Source organism: Mastacembelus armatus, chromosome 19, assembly GCF_900324485.2.
Source record: "Mastacembelus armatus chromosome 19, fMasArm1.2, whole genome shotgun sequence".
NCBI lineage: Eukaryota > Metazoa > Chordata > Actinopteri > Synbranchiformes > Mastacembelidae > Mastacembelus > Mastacembelus armatus.
In genome coordinates, this window is record NC_046651.1 from 12131318 (window position 1) to 12147512 (window position 16195).

The window sequence follows — 16195 nt, forward strand, 5'->3', positions numbered from 1 at the left end:
TCAGCTAAGTGAAAGCATTTGAAAACCACTTTGAGACACACAAAGAATGACAGTGTACTCCTTATTGCTCTGTGTGCTCAGCATGTTTGTACATGAACAGGACAACCAGATGCTGTGACATGACGTGGCCCAACATAACAAAGCCCCTTCTAGAGGGTCAACTCCACACTGATCTATAAGGGCACACACACACACACATCCACACACTCTTTGGGAGCGGCAATGAAACCTTTCCCATGCACCTATGAGAAGGCTGAAATAAGGGCTGTACAGTTTAAACTAAAAGATGGTGTGTATAATAGGCTGATTATGAGGCTGAATATTTGGAAATATATGCATTTGTTTTTCTTGTTGTGGTTGATGCTTTAGGATGTTCAATTTAAAATAGAACAAATTTATAAAAAAAAAAAAAAAAAGGTCTTCTGAGGAACATCGCTCTCAAACCCATGAAATGGTTTCTCAACTCTGTTGCTGTCACTTAGAGGCTATATTTTTAGCATTTGTACCTCTTTGTTGTAATTCAGCTTCATGTATTTTTGTGCAATTGTTCTCTTACTACTCACAAAAGTAAACCAAACAGAGCTCTCACCGAAGAGCTGCTACCTCCCACGTCTTCATACAAGTTTTGCATGCTGGACAAACGAGAAGCAGAACAGGTTCAACTTGACGTAGCAGCTTAACCTCATGTTTCAACACCAGCAGTGATCAAAAGGTTCATTTAGAACAATTAAGTTAATTTTGGAAGGGTGTCTTCCTGTTTATTAGGCTGGAGCTTCACTGCTGAGGCGAGCAGCAGAAACATGAACTGGTATGATGTGTTCAGGTGAAGTGGGAGACAGTTTTCAACAGCTCTGTTCATCATAAAACCTCCTGTTTCTGCTTTTTGAGTTAGCATTCCCCCAGCACTGTTACCCAGACTGGAAATATGGTAATACCAATGATATGATCTTAATGGAGTCCATTCACCCAGAAGGAGGAGGGTGAATAAATATTAATGCTATTAAAATCATGTGATTTTCTCATTCACTAAACCTCCATATGGTTTTAACTGTTATCCAAACACCCTACCAACATAATATCCAGTCACAATTAGATCAATAATGTTTATGTGCTATTAATTTAGAGGTCAGTAACACCAGTGTCAGCTTCATGCATCATATGAGTGTCTTGAGTACAGAGGTTACAAACCCTTGAGAAAACTTTTCTAAGCCCTTTTTGTGCTGCTGAAAGGAGCCATGTGCTCATTGAGGCTCTTATCTGATCACTCAGATTCAAAAGCCTCATAGCTTACTTTGAAATTAATTGCCATTTCATATCAGCTTCAAATGTAGGGAGAATTTGTCAGAAGTTATGCTCGAATTTATGCCTGCACATCTAAGAAATGTATGTATTAATGATGGTTTGGCTCAGTCTTTTTCTTTTTGTTCTGCTGTCTTATGTTATTTATGCAATAGTTTATATTGATGGTGTATTGTATGGGACACAAACATATTTCTGTGTTCTCTCTCAGTTGCCATATAGTATCCTGTGATATGTGAAAACATTAGCAAACATATAAAACATGTTTTCTAAGTGTTTTCACTTGCAGTGTCCTTCTTGGGTGGGGGGGGATTAACTACTTTAAAACATTGGGTGAACTGTTTTCCTTTTCTTTCATTATATTTTAGCCTTAAGCAGCCTACATTCATTTTGTATTTTAAAAGGAGCCAAAAAAAGAAAAGAAGAAAAACAAAACAAAAATAAAGGCAAAAGCACCTGCAGGCTGTACAAATCTATGATACATCACATCAAACAATAATATGCGACTTCTTGTTTAGTCTTGGAGTAAAAAGGTGTCGCACCATCACTTTCATTACTCAGAGTGAAAAGGTCTGTTTTGCTCCACTGTCAACATGTGGACTCGCTCACACAAGGCTGATGCATATCACTTTGTTTATTACCAAAAGAAAAGGAATCAAGTGAAAGCTGTAAAACAATATCAGGAACCTAACGTCCACCAGCGGCCAGTGAAGCACATTAATGTTCATTAAAAATGCCAGAAAAATAACAGAGCTGAAAGTATTTAACAGTAAAAATCACATATTAAATCATCCATGCAATGTTTAACCTTACTGGTGACAGTCACTAATTATAACTACGTGCCTCAGCTGAGAACCACAGTATAAATCCCGGCTGAAAAAAAAAAAAAAAACACCAGCAAATGCTTTTGTAGTTCATTAGAAATAAATAACCTCTTGGCATTAAACATTTCTTCTATTATATAAACATATTTTGATATTGCTTTTGATACAGTGAAAGTGGCATGAGTTCACACAGTAACTAGCTTCTCCAAGGCACTTGGGCAGAATGATCCAAACCAATCCATTACAGTATATTATAACACATGATGACAGTGATGATAACCAAAACAGCTCATAACTTTAAAAGCCAATAACAGAAAATGCCAATAACAATCCATTATCAGCCTGTTAGACAACAAACTACACAACATATTGGTGTCTAAATGTTGGAGCATCTCTTTCATGTTCATCTTGTGCAGTTGTGATGAAGTGCTTGAAAGAGAGATTTAAATATATATATTGTTTTCTTAATACAATAGCCCACCGTGTGCAGAGCAAGCAAGAACTTTGTAAACAACTTACTATGTGGAGACATACAAGTAGACAAATGTTTATGAAAAGTTGATTAGAGCACCTGAAGGCGTCATCCAGGCTGGCTGACAGTAAACTAATGCAACCATACACATATAGATGAAAATATATTATTCAGCGAAGTGAAAAGTGACGATCGGAAGGATCTGGCCATAACTTTATATGAGTCGTTCATTTTCATGAGAAATGGGTTCAAACACAAAAAGAACCTAAAATTCATATCCATCAGTAGTTCACCTCAAAATATGAAGCTTTTACTTTGTTTTCAGTGTTTGAAAATACTTGAAATCCTCCATTTTAATTAAATAGTACTTGTCCATCACTGATATCATCAGTGCCTGACAATGAAATGATAGTATGGCAAAGAAATAAAAGGTGTGTAAGTTGAAACTTTTTTTTGTAATTTATAAAACTTCTAATGAAGAGTTTTATTTTTTTTGCACCTAGCCAGGACACCCTGCCCTTGTAGGAATTTATTGCATAAATACCATTATATAGACAGACTTTTAAGATGCAGTTGTTTGCTGTATAGCTTTTATAAGATGCCTGGGGATGTAGCTATTGGTATTCCCATCAGTCATTGTCACACACTATCAAGAACGTTACAGCACTGATGCGTTATGCTTCGTAGAATGGGCTTCTGAATAGTTTGAAATGACATTCCCTTTAAAATCAGGTTTGTATGAAATGACTTTTTGTCAATAGTGAGAGCTCTGTCAGAAACAATCTATTTTCTTCTTCCAGAACTATGAACAAAAAGCAGATAGACCCAGATGAGATCAGAACAAAGTGTGGATTCTGACGCTCTTATGACTATGACATGTAAGTGATTTCAGAAGGCGTGAGCCAACGTCACAGTGACCTGCTCTTTTCTAGGACTGGCACTTATTTGAAGAGGCTGAGTGAAGGATGCTGCTTTCATCATACAGGCTTTACCTGTCTCCATACAGTAGTACACCCACACACTCAGACTGAGGCTTGGATTGGTGTTTGAGTCCCTCATAACAGCTGGAAGTTTGGTTGAGATGGAGAGAGGCTTTGACAGATCCAGAATGTCACCGGTGATCACCTGACTGTCGAGAAGCCACTCGTTACCTGAGAAAACCCAGAAACAGAATTTTGTAGTCCTAATGCTGGCTGCTGAAGCAATTTGCATAATAAAGAGACACATGATATTGTAAGGAGGTGATTCACAAAAAGCAAGATCACGCTTCAGTCTGGATACAGATCACTCAAAAGATGAAAATTCCCAAAGTGCAGATATGTTTGTATAAAAATGTCCATCTTCCATCTGAATTTATTGTTGAGTGTGCAAGGTGATCCCTGTGTGCCCAGTTGCCTTGAGTCTGACCATTACACATCACTGATAAATGGTATAGCTAAAATATTACCCCAAACCCACATAACCCAACTGAATTGGATCAAGTGAGGACAAAGACATGCATTTTCTGAAACATGGGGTATTTTTAGAAACAAATGCACATCTAAAGAGACGACCAGTGAAAGATAAATGAAAGTCAAAAAGAAAAGCCTCAGACTTCAACTGTGAGAAAATACTATGCCAGAGAGACCGTCAAAATCCATGCCAGCGGTGATTAATGAAACTGATGTCTAACACGGGGTCCCAGGGAACCCATTTCTAAAAAGCCACTAAAAAACAATTTAGATCTAGAGTGCACTTCTAAGTTGATCCATTAAAATTCCTGCCTCGGCTCTGATCTGATCAGCATTAAGTCTAGACTGGGTATAATCGGACAGCAGAGGATCACGTAACATAGCCTGGTAGCTAATTATGTGAACCAAGGCATGTCATCTTATCGAAATGTTCTAAAAATAGCCTGCTGATATGGCTGACTGCTCACTGCATTGCTCTGGATGATGTAAACACTTTTGTTCCAAACCTAATGAACGACATAAACCCTCACTAACATGATACCTCAAATCACATGACACTTGATTCTCACTCGATATGTCTGATTACACACACACACACACACACACACACACGCACAACACTGAACAAAGCCCATGAATAGTATTTAACAGTAAAAATATTAAATCATCCATGCAATGTTTAACCTCACTGGTGACAGTCACTGACTAAGTATACCTACGTGCCTCAGCTGAGAGCCACAGTATAAAACCTAGGTGTGGGCTGGAAGAGCGAGAATCTGCTTGTTGTACAGTGAAAACGATGTTAAGCATCATTCACTTCCATTATTTTTTGACAGAAACATGGATCACAGACCTAAATAAAGCATAGTAAGAGACGCTTAGAGGCTCACATCTCATCCTTGACAGGGTCACTATAAATGGAAAGAACAAGTTTGAGTTGTTACTCTGGCCATTATAAAAGTAACTTTGAAAGTCTACTGAAAACACTAGCAGCCTTGTCGTAAATATGATTAAATCATGCCATGCTCAGCATGAGTTTGAGCAACTGCAGAAACAAATGTATTCTGACAAAAGCAGCCAGTTCCTGAAGTGTGGAAATGGGATTAGGCTGTTTTCACAATAACCTGACTGTGCTCTTGCTTAAACTCCTCCACTTTTCAATAAACCTTTTCCAAGAAATAGTTGCTTGAAGCCTGATTTTGTCAACCTTTATATAAAATAAAATATCTACTAGATTTTCCTTTATTATTTTCTTTAGCAAGGCAAATGGCTAACTCTACATGCAAAACGACACCGTGGTCTGTGAGGTGTGTATGTGTGTTTTTGTGTCATGCATACAGGAGGTCACGGCAGGACGACCCCGCACTCGGTCAACATGTCTTTCAGAGGTATGAAGTCAAATCTATGAATAGGATAAATCTGAATCAAATATTAACACGCATGACATTTGAACAGTGATTGAACTTTGTCTCACCCTCAGCTGAGAGAGCCCAGGAGCTGGGAGCATCTTTAGTGAGCTTGGAGCCTTCTGGAAGTGACAGGGTGAGTGACATGACGAGAGTCTGGCCTGCAGTCACTCTTACTGGTGGCATGCTTTTCCTGGCAGCTGATTTAGGCAGCGTGGGGGCTTTGGCAGGACCTGCAGGCTTTGTCGGTGCTGAGTCTGTGCAGTCCATGGAAATGGGGAACTGGACAGGAGAGAGATTTGGGTGTTTGGATTGAAGAGGGGAAAAGAGAAAGCCACTGACACAATGTCCTTTCTTTGTTACGCTTTATACAACTTTTAGGACAGATTTATTACATTCACACGGGACAAAATGTTAAGTACTTTCTTGGAGTTTAATACATGCATCAACACACACATGCACATGGGTCTAACCAGTGAGACAGTCTTGGAGGTCAGGTCCAGCACTTTGACTTGGTGGTTGTTGGTATCAGCCACGTAAAGAAGCATCCCACCATCGCCGACACAGATCCCTCCAGGTTCATTGAAGCTGGATTTGTTCAATTCTGGGCCCAGAGTATTTCCAGCCTCTCCTGTCCCTGCTAATGTGCTACACTGCTTTGTCTTTGGATCCACCACCTTGATCTGGACACAATCACACAGGCACATAGACACAGTCAAACCCAAAACAAAACTATGGCTATTATAAAAACACAAAGCCCTCCAAGTTCCCTTATATGGTATAAAATCAAAATGAGCGACAAGCTTTGTGTGCAATTTAAAGGAAGCTGTTATGATGAGACAAGCATCAAACATTAGCACATAACAAATCTGAACTCCAGCCTTGTGACTTGCCACAGTTACCTTGTGGTTGTAGGAGTCGGCCACATAGAGCAGACTTTGTTCAGGAGCCCAGGCAACACCAAGAGGATGCTGCAGCTTGGCATCCACCCCTTTCCCATCTACATCCCCAAAAGCAAAAAGGTTCTGGATGAAAGAAGATAAAAATGTTCAGAGAAGATCAAAAAGATATTAAAAAAAGTACTAACGCCCAAACAGCAACTTGTGACCCCCATATTTAATCTCAACATTGGTCAAACACCAAATCTAAATTTGTGAACCGCCTGTAACTAAATTTAACAGATGTTCATTTTATAAACAGACCTGTGCCAAGAATAGTATGAGTCAGGGGTGTTTTGAGAAGTTCAGAAGACCACTTGCATTAATGACAAATGTCACTGAATTAATACAAAGGGGAACATTTTCCAATTATGTGGAATAATAGTTTTAAAAACACTTTTTCATGCTTTTTTTCTCAAAGTGGGCTTTTACGTCGTAACTGTTTTTAGTGCTACAAACGTGACGCCAGAGAGATATCGTATTACTGCAGCTAACCAACGACCAACTTCTGAACAACTGGGAAGGACTGAAAAAAAAAAAAAAAAAATTTTTTTCGTTGGTATCACTCAGTTTAATAAACAAAAAAAGACAAAACTATCTTTCAAAAAGTCCCATGACTCTCCACAGTTGCAATGTTCACTCAACAGTGGAAATGACTAAAAAGGAAACAAATCTCAGGGAAAAATGTGTTAGGGCACCAGTACAGTTGCTCTAAATGCCTGTGGGTTTCCATGGGCTCAGATGTTCTCCTTCACTGCATTGTTCCCTCTGTTTATAAATGTGACGCAGCTGTTTGGGGGAAAATGTAAAATCTCTCTATGGTGCAAAGGTAGTCAACAGCAACAGCTACAGAACAGGAGGGGAAATATGCATTTGGTGGAAAGGAAACAGTGCATTGCCTGTATGAAGCCACCGACTGTTCCTGATTTATTAACTTTCAGCTTTAACATAAGTGTCAGCTACATCTGCACGTTTCCTTGTAACCACTTGACTCCTGTTTATGATTTCACTGTCTCAGACAGCTAAAATGTCTGCAGGCAGTACATTATTCAGCATATTGATGGCTTTTGTTGGCTTACTGCCATGTTGAAGAAACTGTATATGAATCTTCAGTTAATTACTCTCTATTCACAAGCTTTGGACCTCTTGGGATTTTCCAAAAATACACCAGTGCGGCAAGAAAACCCCCCCTGAGCTGCTGTAAGGACAAATGTACTACCAAAAATTGTTTTTCATAATTTAGCAGCATGCAAGTGAGACTTTGTTTATTTAAAGCTCAATATTTTCTATATATAGAAATGTGGCCATTGTGATTGCCTCAAGAGCTATCCAAAGCATTGTGCAAATGTTTTCCACGGCTGGAAATGGGGTAGATTAATGTGCAGGTTTTACAGTCTGTTTGCAGATGATGGATGGCGACAGAATCAGGCACAGGACATATTATCATTGAAAGTACTGCATCAGAGGTTATTCAGTTCTTCCAGTCTGCTTTGGAAATAGGAATTTTAATTTCCTCTACCTTGCTTTCAAGCTTCCGTTCACCGTATTGTCTTTAAAAGTAGTAGATAAGAAATCCCTCTTTTTAATATTGTGCTGAACTGCTAGGTATCAGAAATGTATGGACCTTAAACCACCAAAAAAATGAAATTCTATTAAAAGTACTTGGGATTCACTTAGCTCAGTAAAAGTAAACCACCTGACAATGTTAATGTAAAGAAATAAAATAAAAGACATCTAGTAGAAGAACATCAATCAGGTTGCAAATTCATCCTCCATCTAATCTTTCACCTACTAACCAGTGGGTCTCTCTCTCCCCCGACTAGCAGCTTGACTGCTCCATCCTTCAGTGCCAGAGTGCGGATGGTGCTGCTTTCACTGTCGGCTATGTACAGGCAGCCCCAGGGCTCCTCTGGGGCTAAAGCCAGGCCTGAAGGCTGAGCAAAGCCTGCCTTGTGGGGATAGGCATTGTTTCTGTTCTCCTCACTGCCGCTGCCTGCCCAACGCATGCATGCCCCCGCCTTGGACTCACTGTTTATGTGGTGACATAGAAGAGAATCTCAAAACACTGCAATCCATTGCTGAATATGTAGTAGGTTAAGTAGACTGAACCTTTTATTTATCACAGAAAAGTCTTCTTTAATGATAAACCTTTTTCAGTTAGATAATACTGACACATTAATATATAATTTTTATCACTGACTTTCTGTGATATGGGCAGCCCCTCGTATATTATTAGTTAGTTGAGGGAGTAGGCAGGGGTCTTTATTTGACTTTATTCTTAAAAAAGCATTAATTGCAGCTTTAAAGAATTCCTCTTCACAAGTGGCCATGGTGATCATGTACAGTCTCTCACCTTCCTTTGGGCAGTTTCCCATCTGCTAGGAACAAAGCCCAGATCTGGTGGGTCCCTGCCATGGCTATCCACAGCACGTTATCTTCAACACCGCCTACATATGCAAATGCATGCACACGCATACACGCACACACACACACGCACACACACACACACACACACACACACACACACACACACACACACACACACACACACACACACACACACACACACACACACACACACACACACACACAGTAATTTGTGTCACTGCTTTTGGCTATCTACCAACCAGTCTCAATATCATCCCATAATTCCTAATATTTGTCCTAATGAACAAAAAGTTCTGAATCTCAAGGATGAAATATTTGCACAGATCTGTTTAAAAAAAAAAAAAAAAAAAAAGATATATATATATATATGACTGTTTGGTGACGGTTGAGTGTCAAAAATGTAAGCAGGTTTACGTGACGGCAAGTTGACAGCACCTCAGATGCACTCAGCAGAGACAACACTGTCATCATGATGGATACACAACCTCAGTGCCTCAGTTGTATTTTTTATGCAGCACAGACATCTGCCCTGCTTGATCACATCTGGTGGACAGACAGGATGTTTGACAACTCCTGCACCTGACTCACAGTAGCAGTTTCACTGTAGTACTTCATAGCTTGAAAGGTGTAATTTGATTTCATCTAATTACTGATGGCCATTACGAATAATTCATGAGTATGTACTGAGTATTTGAATTCACTCTTAAAAAAAGATAATGTTAGTTAAGTTTAAGATCTGAAACCATATTTGCAGACCAGACTGTGTCATCCATCAACCTGTGTACCTGTGAAAGTGTGAAACAGCCAAATACCTTTGCTAATGGACCCCAAACTGTCTATAATTAATATGTTTTATATAATTGTTACCAGTCAAACACAATCTTTTTAAAAGTAAACTACCTATTAGTATACTAATTACCCAAGACAACCAAACCCAGCAACTCCATCTAGGCATACACGTAACCTTTAGTTGAAGTAATACACAGCATGACAAGGGCAGTGCAGCATGTGCACAGGATTTCATTCAAATGTCGGATCTTTCAACATCTTACACTCAAAGAAGCACAACCCAATAGTTAACAATGTTACCTTGAGGCAAGAAAGTTGAAAAATGGATTACATAATGATCTAAAGTGAATGATATTGAAATCGTCACCTTTATATGTTTTGATATAGTCCCAAAGGAAGTGGCAATTCAGCAGTGTCACTTGTTAAAGTCAGCAATTTGTTCAATGTTAAAACTGCAGGGTGAATCAATAAGTAATTCACTAAATAAGGCATTCAACTTAAAACCTTAATAACCTTGTATTCAACAATAAGCGAGTGTGACGTGCTGGTTTGGCATCTCTGTGTATAGCCAGTTTTTTCTTGGCTGATTTTAAACCTGCAGTCCAAATGTTCGCAGATAAGACCTGATGGCAACACGAGACGTGCACTAGCATTTAGAGATAAAGTGTCTGAGAGGTTTAAATGTTATAGTTGAAAAGCTTTCATTTTTGATTTAAAAAAAAACAAAACTAAGAAACTGAATGTTCAAGGCAAAATGATAAAAGTAAAGCACTGAGTAATGTACCTTTGATTTTGAAGAGGGGGCCTTATAACAATAAACAAACCATAAACCATAAAAATTACAAAATTACCACTAGTGCCGAGAGTCACGTCCCAAGGAGAGCTGATTGGCTGCTGAGGTCCCATGGCTCCACCTTCTTTGTCTGTGCCTTGAGCACCTACTCCAGCTAGAGTGCTGACCCTTCCCCCTAACAGATCAATCTAACACACAAACATGCCAACACAGAGAGACAGGCATACATGAACAAACAGACATCACGAGAAGTAAAATGCACTTCCAAAATGCGGAGATGACAGCTGTCCTTACCTTGCGGATCAGGTGGTTTTCGGTGTCGGCAACGTATACAGTGTCCCCTTTAATGGCTACACCCTGAGGGGAGTTAAAGGATGCTTCGGACAAGTCACCATCCTGTCTCCCACTTTCAGGCCCTGTGATGGAAGTGATAATCCAATGAACAGTGTAATCGCATGTTGTACACTTCCACACTAAATGTAAAAAGCAAAATAAAAGGACTCTGTACATCTTTGGGGATGGATCCATGTAAAAAAAAAAAACAAAAAACAAAACAAAACATTTATATATATATTTATCAAAACAGTTGCTTTTTATCTTACATGCCTAGACTTTTAGCATGAAAAAAAAAAAAAAAGACAGGTGATTTTTATTAATATGACGTAGGCCATTCACTGCTGGACCACAGGTTTAAATACATGGCTGTAATCTATTCATTCTAATATGCTTTTTTCCATTAAACAAATTTGTTCAAGAATGTTACCCGTTTCAAGTAGTGGTAAATAGGAGGACATAACCTTTTAAACCACAGCTCACTGTCAGTCCATACAGACACAATGAAGTCAAATATTTACACTTTGGAATCCCTGTACACACAGCTCTTCATAATATGCATACATGGCGATGAAGTCCACCTACAAAAATAAAACCAACACTGTTTTGTTTTTTTTTTTGGTTGTTGTTATTTGGCTATGCTTAGGTCAGTGCCAGTTCCCAGTGTGTACTAGTCCATGCTGTTGCCAACCTCTCTGTTGGTTCTGGGACAGCGCAGACAACCATGTGGCTCCTCTGAAGGTTGCTGATGCTTGTGAGTAATAAAAATATCAATGTTGCTTGAATAATGCCAATATGTACAAATTCTTATTATATAGAACAATCCATTTATTTATCCACACGTATTTAAATCTGCACACATAACACAAAGATTTATGTCCTCTTTTGAAGTCAAAATATTAGAGTCTATTGCTAACTTTGACATAATGTATATGTCCATCCCATATCTCATTTCTTACCTCCGATGACATATAACAGCTGTCCAGTAGACGACATCACCAGAATCCGGTGATGCCCAGTGTCTGCTATGGCCAGTCTTCCCTTGGTGTTGTCTATAGCCACCTTCCCAGGAAAAGACAGGATGCTGGCTGGCAGGGAATCTCTGTACAGCTTGATCCCTACTGTGTGAGCCTTCAGCAGGCCTTGCTCCCCATAGTAACGCAGGGCGCAGTCAGTAAAAAGCATCAGCCTGTCACGCTGCCCTTCACCCACCAGAGAGAAGAGCAGGTTACCACGTGGTCCTAGGAGGACCAGTGTTGGCCAGCAGGACACCTCCAGCTGATGCCATAGGAGCGCTTCACTGTCATTCACCACCGGGTGGCAGATGTCATAGCGGAGAATGGCACTGCGGATGTTGTCCAGGACCTTTGAAGGTTTGGGGACAAACACAGTAAACAACTTAGAAGCTTAATTTTCTGTTGAGCTACATGTCGATTATTAAAGTAACACTTAACTGCACAGTTTAAACTAGGTAAACCACTTACTTTTTCATTGGGGAATTTGGCAGAGTGTACACCAATAATGACCAATCCATCTGAAGGGAGGGATTAAACAGAGAGACAGGAAAAATGAAAACAGCCCAAAACAGTACAGTAACAGGTTTGCTGCTCAGAATCAAAACTACCTGCATCCATTTAGCTTTTCTGTGATTGATTCACTCACAAAAGAAGCTCATCTGTCAGCTTGTTACTGAACTGTTACAGTAAATGAAAGAAAACGTTCATACTCTTCTGCGCCTGGTAATCCTACTTCTGTAAAAACTTTTTTTCTAAATCACTTAGTCAACTTGTTTCATAAGCTTGATGAAGTTTACAGGACCACACACACACACACACACTGATACACCCACAAATAGATGAGATTTGCATCTGAAAACCTGAAGGGTCTTTGTTAATAAGTGAAGTCTTTGTTAATTAAGTGACCCTGAAGCATAACAGACTGTACGTCTCAGTGAGGTTCCTGGAAATGTTTCAGGGCCTAGAGTCTATGAATTATTATCTCAGTCATTTCTCAGTAGTCATCAAAATCTACCAACACTATGCGTATTATATGGACAAGGAGAGCAGCTGGTTATAATTCCACTTTCGGCAAGGCCCATGGATGTCCACAAGTTGTTATGGAAATTGTGGAAAATACATATTTGGTGAATTTTAGCACCACAAAAGGGTTCAAAAAAGCATCACAGAGAAGGGCTTTAGATTGCAGATACAGTTTCCTTCCTGTTTTCCAATCACGTCTGTACTCATGTCCGTCCTTGATTCAAAAACTTGACAATGCTGTATGTAAGCAAAGCCAGACTGGAGCAACAGATTTGTCAAAGCTACCTTGTCAATCTGGGAATACTTTATTCATACAGCATCAAGCCTGGTAACAAGGTTTTCTAGTATATTATTTAGATTTTTAAAAAATAAATAAATAAATAAATTTTAAAAAAAGGGTTTACCACCTATGTAGCTGTTTAACAGACAAACAGGTGAATATTTTACATTTTTATTTAGATTTCATATTGCCATTTTTGGCACATGTCATCACATACCATATCACCACAGGTTACTTTTTCCTCCATAAATGGTCCCTACTGGACACTTCCTCAGCAGAAGCAAAAACACACAATTCCAAACATAGAAACTCAATACAGCCCTCCGTGGATTTCGTCAACTACAGCCTCTGCCAAGCAGTTACAGTACCAACACAGATTGTAGTGACGATGGGTGGGTAGGGGCAGCGGACTGTGAGAGTGACTGGACACGGTAGCTCCCACACCTCACTGACCAGAGCAGCAAACAGAATGTACCCATAGCAGTGCCAAAGATAAGGCCAGTACGATAACACGTGGTGGCCCTGCAGTGTGGGTGTTCCGTGTCCTGCATGGCTCACAGCTGAATTTCAAGCTGCACAGCTTCTTCAAACGATCCCTTGAAGAACCGGCAGGATGCTAGAGTCGGATGTGATTACGCTTTACATGGAGTGGCTCACTGACACTGCAGTTTGAACATATTTTTAGTTACTGTCTCTTCACAGTTGCGATAAGGGCCTTCATGCTCTTCGAACAGGGGAGGACAGGAGAAGAGTACTACAGTTGCTGTGCCCCAGTGAACTTACACCTGCTCCTGTGACGCAGCATGACACACAATGAGGTGTCACTGGACTTGTGTTCCCTCAGTAAGGCCTGTCTGGCTTCTGTCTCCTGCAAGGTCCAATGCACCTGTTGTCTCATATTTACATTAAAATATTGTGGCAGGCCAGTGGTGCCTTTTAGAAGTATCTTTAAAATTTTAATAATTTAGCAGGGAGAGGAATATCATTTCATTCAAATCAAATGTGCATTTTATTTTACCTACTATTTTTTTTTTAATTTTCCAGTCCTTTGACATGATAAAATTCATGATAACTTACCAAAGCTTGACTTTTTAAATTTAGTTTAGTGCTGATTTAACAAGCACTAGGAAAAAGATGAAATCAATGTTTATTTTTCCATAGTTGAGACTGCAAGCTTTACAATAAGTTGCAAAATGTGTTGTAACCTAATTTCAATCTGCCATAGCCTGTCTGAGATAAAAGCCCATCCACTGACATGTGGGATGTGTTTCAAATTCACAATGGATAGACTTAAACTTCACACTTGACAGTTTAATTTTACTCTAATTTTCCAGCTGTCTGGAGAAATTAGATTAAAAACAACTAAGCATGTGCATAATATTCACATTTTTCCACAACAAAACCTCACCAACCATGCTTTTCTAACATTCATTACAGTGTAGCCTGAACACAACACAATTTCAATTTAAATTAAATTATTATGGAATTGTAAAATATGGTAGTTACCCTATATTTACATAAAATCTCTAAAGCCCCTTAGGATCAAGATATTCATGCCAACTGCTGCTTTACAAGCTAAACCATATCAAAGTCTCTACCTTTAATAGAGTGCTTCTTCTCCAGTTGGTGCAGGTCAGGCAGGATGTGCATACAGTTGATGCAGCAGTAAGTGAAGAAGTCCAGAAGCACCACTTTGCCAGCCAGCTCCTTGTTCAAAGATAGAGGCCCCGTTGTGTTCACCCATTCCAAGCCTGGAGCAAATGATGCTGTCATGTTATTAATTATGTTTAGTCACAGTGCAGGCACATGCTTTACGGCATCCATCACTACTTTTGGAGGGTAATGATAGGAGTCACAAAATACCTCACGGGTAGATCTGTCGCCGGCCTGAAACAACGTTCATGTCATATGGTTGAAAAACTTAAAAGGATCAAAGCAACAACTTGGTTATACTTAAAGCTTCAGAAGTGTTACAAACCTGATAAACACCATCCATAAATTTGATATTGGGTGTGATATATATTTTCACTCTTACCTCACATGCACTTTAGATTGTGTTTAATCACTTGCCTTACATGCACATGCTTAATGCATTTACCTTCCTATCTTTACAGCATATTGCATCAAACCCAGCATGTGGTACTTTGCATAAACACAAAAACATCTCTCACACAGCATGTCTGTCATTTATACTGCCTATTTGAAACAATTTAACTTATGGTGCTGCCTAGTTCGCCGCCTCTAATCTCTGCAGCATTGACCTGCTTAAATTATTTTTAAAAAGAGGTTATCGCTCTTATTTCCAGCTTTGAGAATGATGCAAGCACCGACCAAGTAGGAGAAAAAAAGAGAAATAGCTGTCCTGATTTTAAAGCATCTATTTCAAAAGTGTGAATGCATGTCTTATCTGAGCCCAAAAATGGATCCTCTGCTTTACACAACTGTTGCCATCTATCACATAAGGCTGAGCATTTCAATTTAAATTAAATATAAACAGCCATATTTTTTAATCCCATGTGCACTATGGGGTTTGACAGCCCTGTTTATTCTGCTGTTAGATGTAATACTAGAGATCTCCATCTACTGGTGTGATGAGATATGACAAACATGCCTGACCACTGACTCAGGCTGTCAGCATGTACAGTCTCCCATCAATAAACTAACTTCCACTGGACACAAGAAAAGACAATGCAGTGTATGAGGCTGTAAAAAAAAAAAAAAAAAAGTCTTATTTTGAGACAGTGTTAAACTCAAGTCAAAGTGATGGACATCTATGGACAGAGACACGGCTCTAAACGAGTTATAACATGAGTTAACCTGTCTGAAAATCGGGTATCTGCAGATCGTCCCTCCCGTCCAGCTTTTTCAAATACTGAAGGACAAGATTTTCTCTCTCTTGTTGCGTCGTAGTATCTTCTAGAGCATAATCCAGCTGACTTTGGACAGGAAATAAAGTGGACAGGCTGCACTGGGACGCCATGTTTCCAACAACAGCAAACCACCGCATTAGGTAAACACATCATGATGATTCATGTATCTGCTTTCGACACAACAGGAAAAAAAATACTATTCGCTAAAAGACTCAGATTATCTTGAACTACAGCATTATTAGTATAAAATATACCGGGAATTTGGAAATATTTAATTGAACGACTATTAGTCACTTTTGAGTTTTTTGTTTTC

General features: G+C 39.3%; 1 protein-coding gene across 1 annotated transcript; it reads right to left on the reverse strand.

Annotated features, from left to right (window-relative positions):
- Positions 1-1915: 1915 nt before the first annotated feature.
- nhlrc2 (NHL repeat containing 2) lies at positions 1916-16005 on the reverse strand. Its single transcript, XM_026315499.1, has 12 exons — positions 15830-16005; positions 14611-14763; positions 12178-12227; positions 11653-12058; positions 10655-10776; positions 10419-10548; positions 8744-8837; positions 8187-8418; positions 6355-6477; positions 5926-6135; positions 5521-5734; positions 1916-3746 (listed from the first exon to the last, which is right to left on the reverse strand). The coding sequence occupies exons 1-12, from the start codon at positions 15990-15992 to the stop codon at positions 3484-3486; spliced, it is 2160 nt and encodes a 719-aa protein (XP_026171284.1). The 5' UTR covers positions 15993-16005; the 3' UTR covers positions 1916-3483.
- Between the last annotated feature and the right edge of the window lie 190 nt (positions 16006-16195).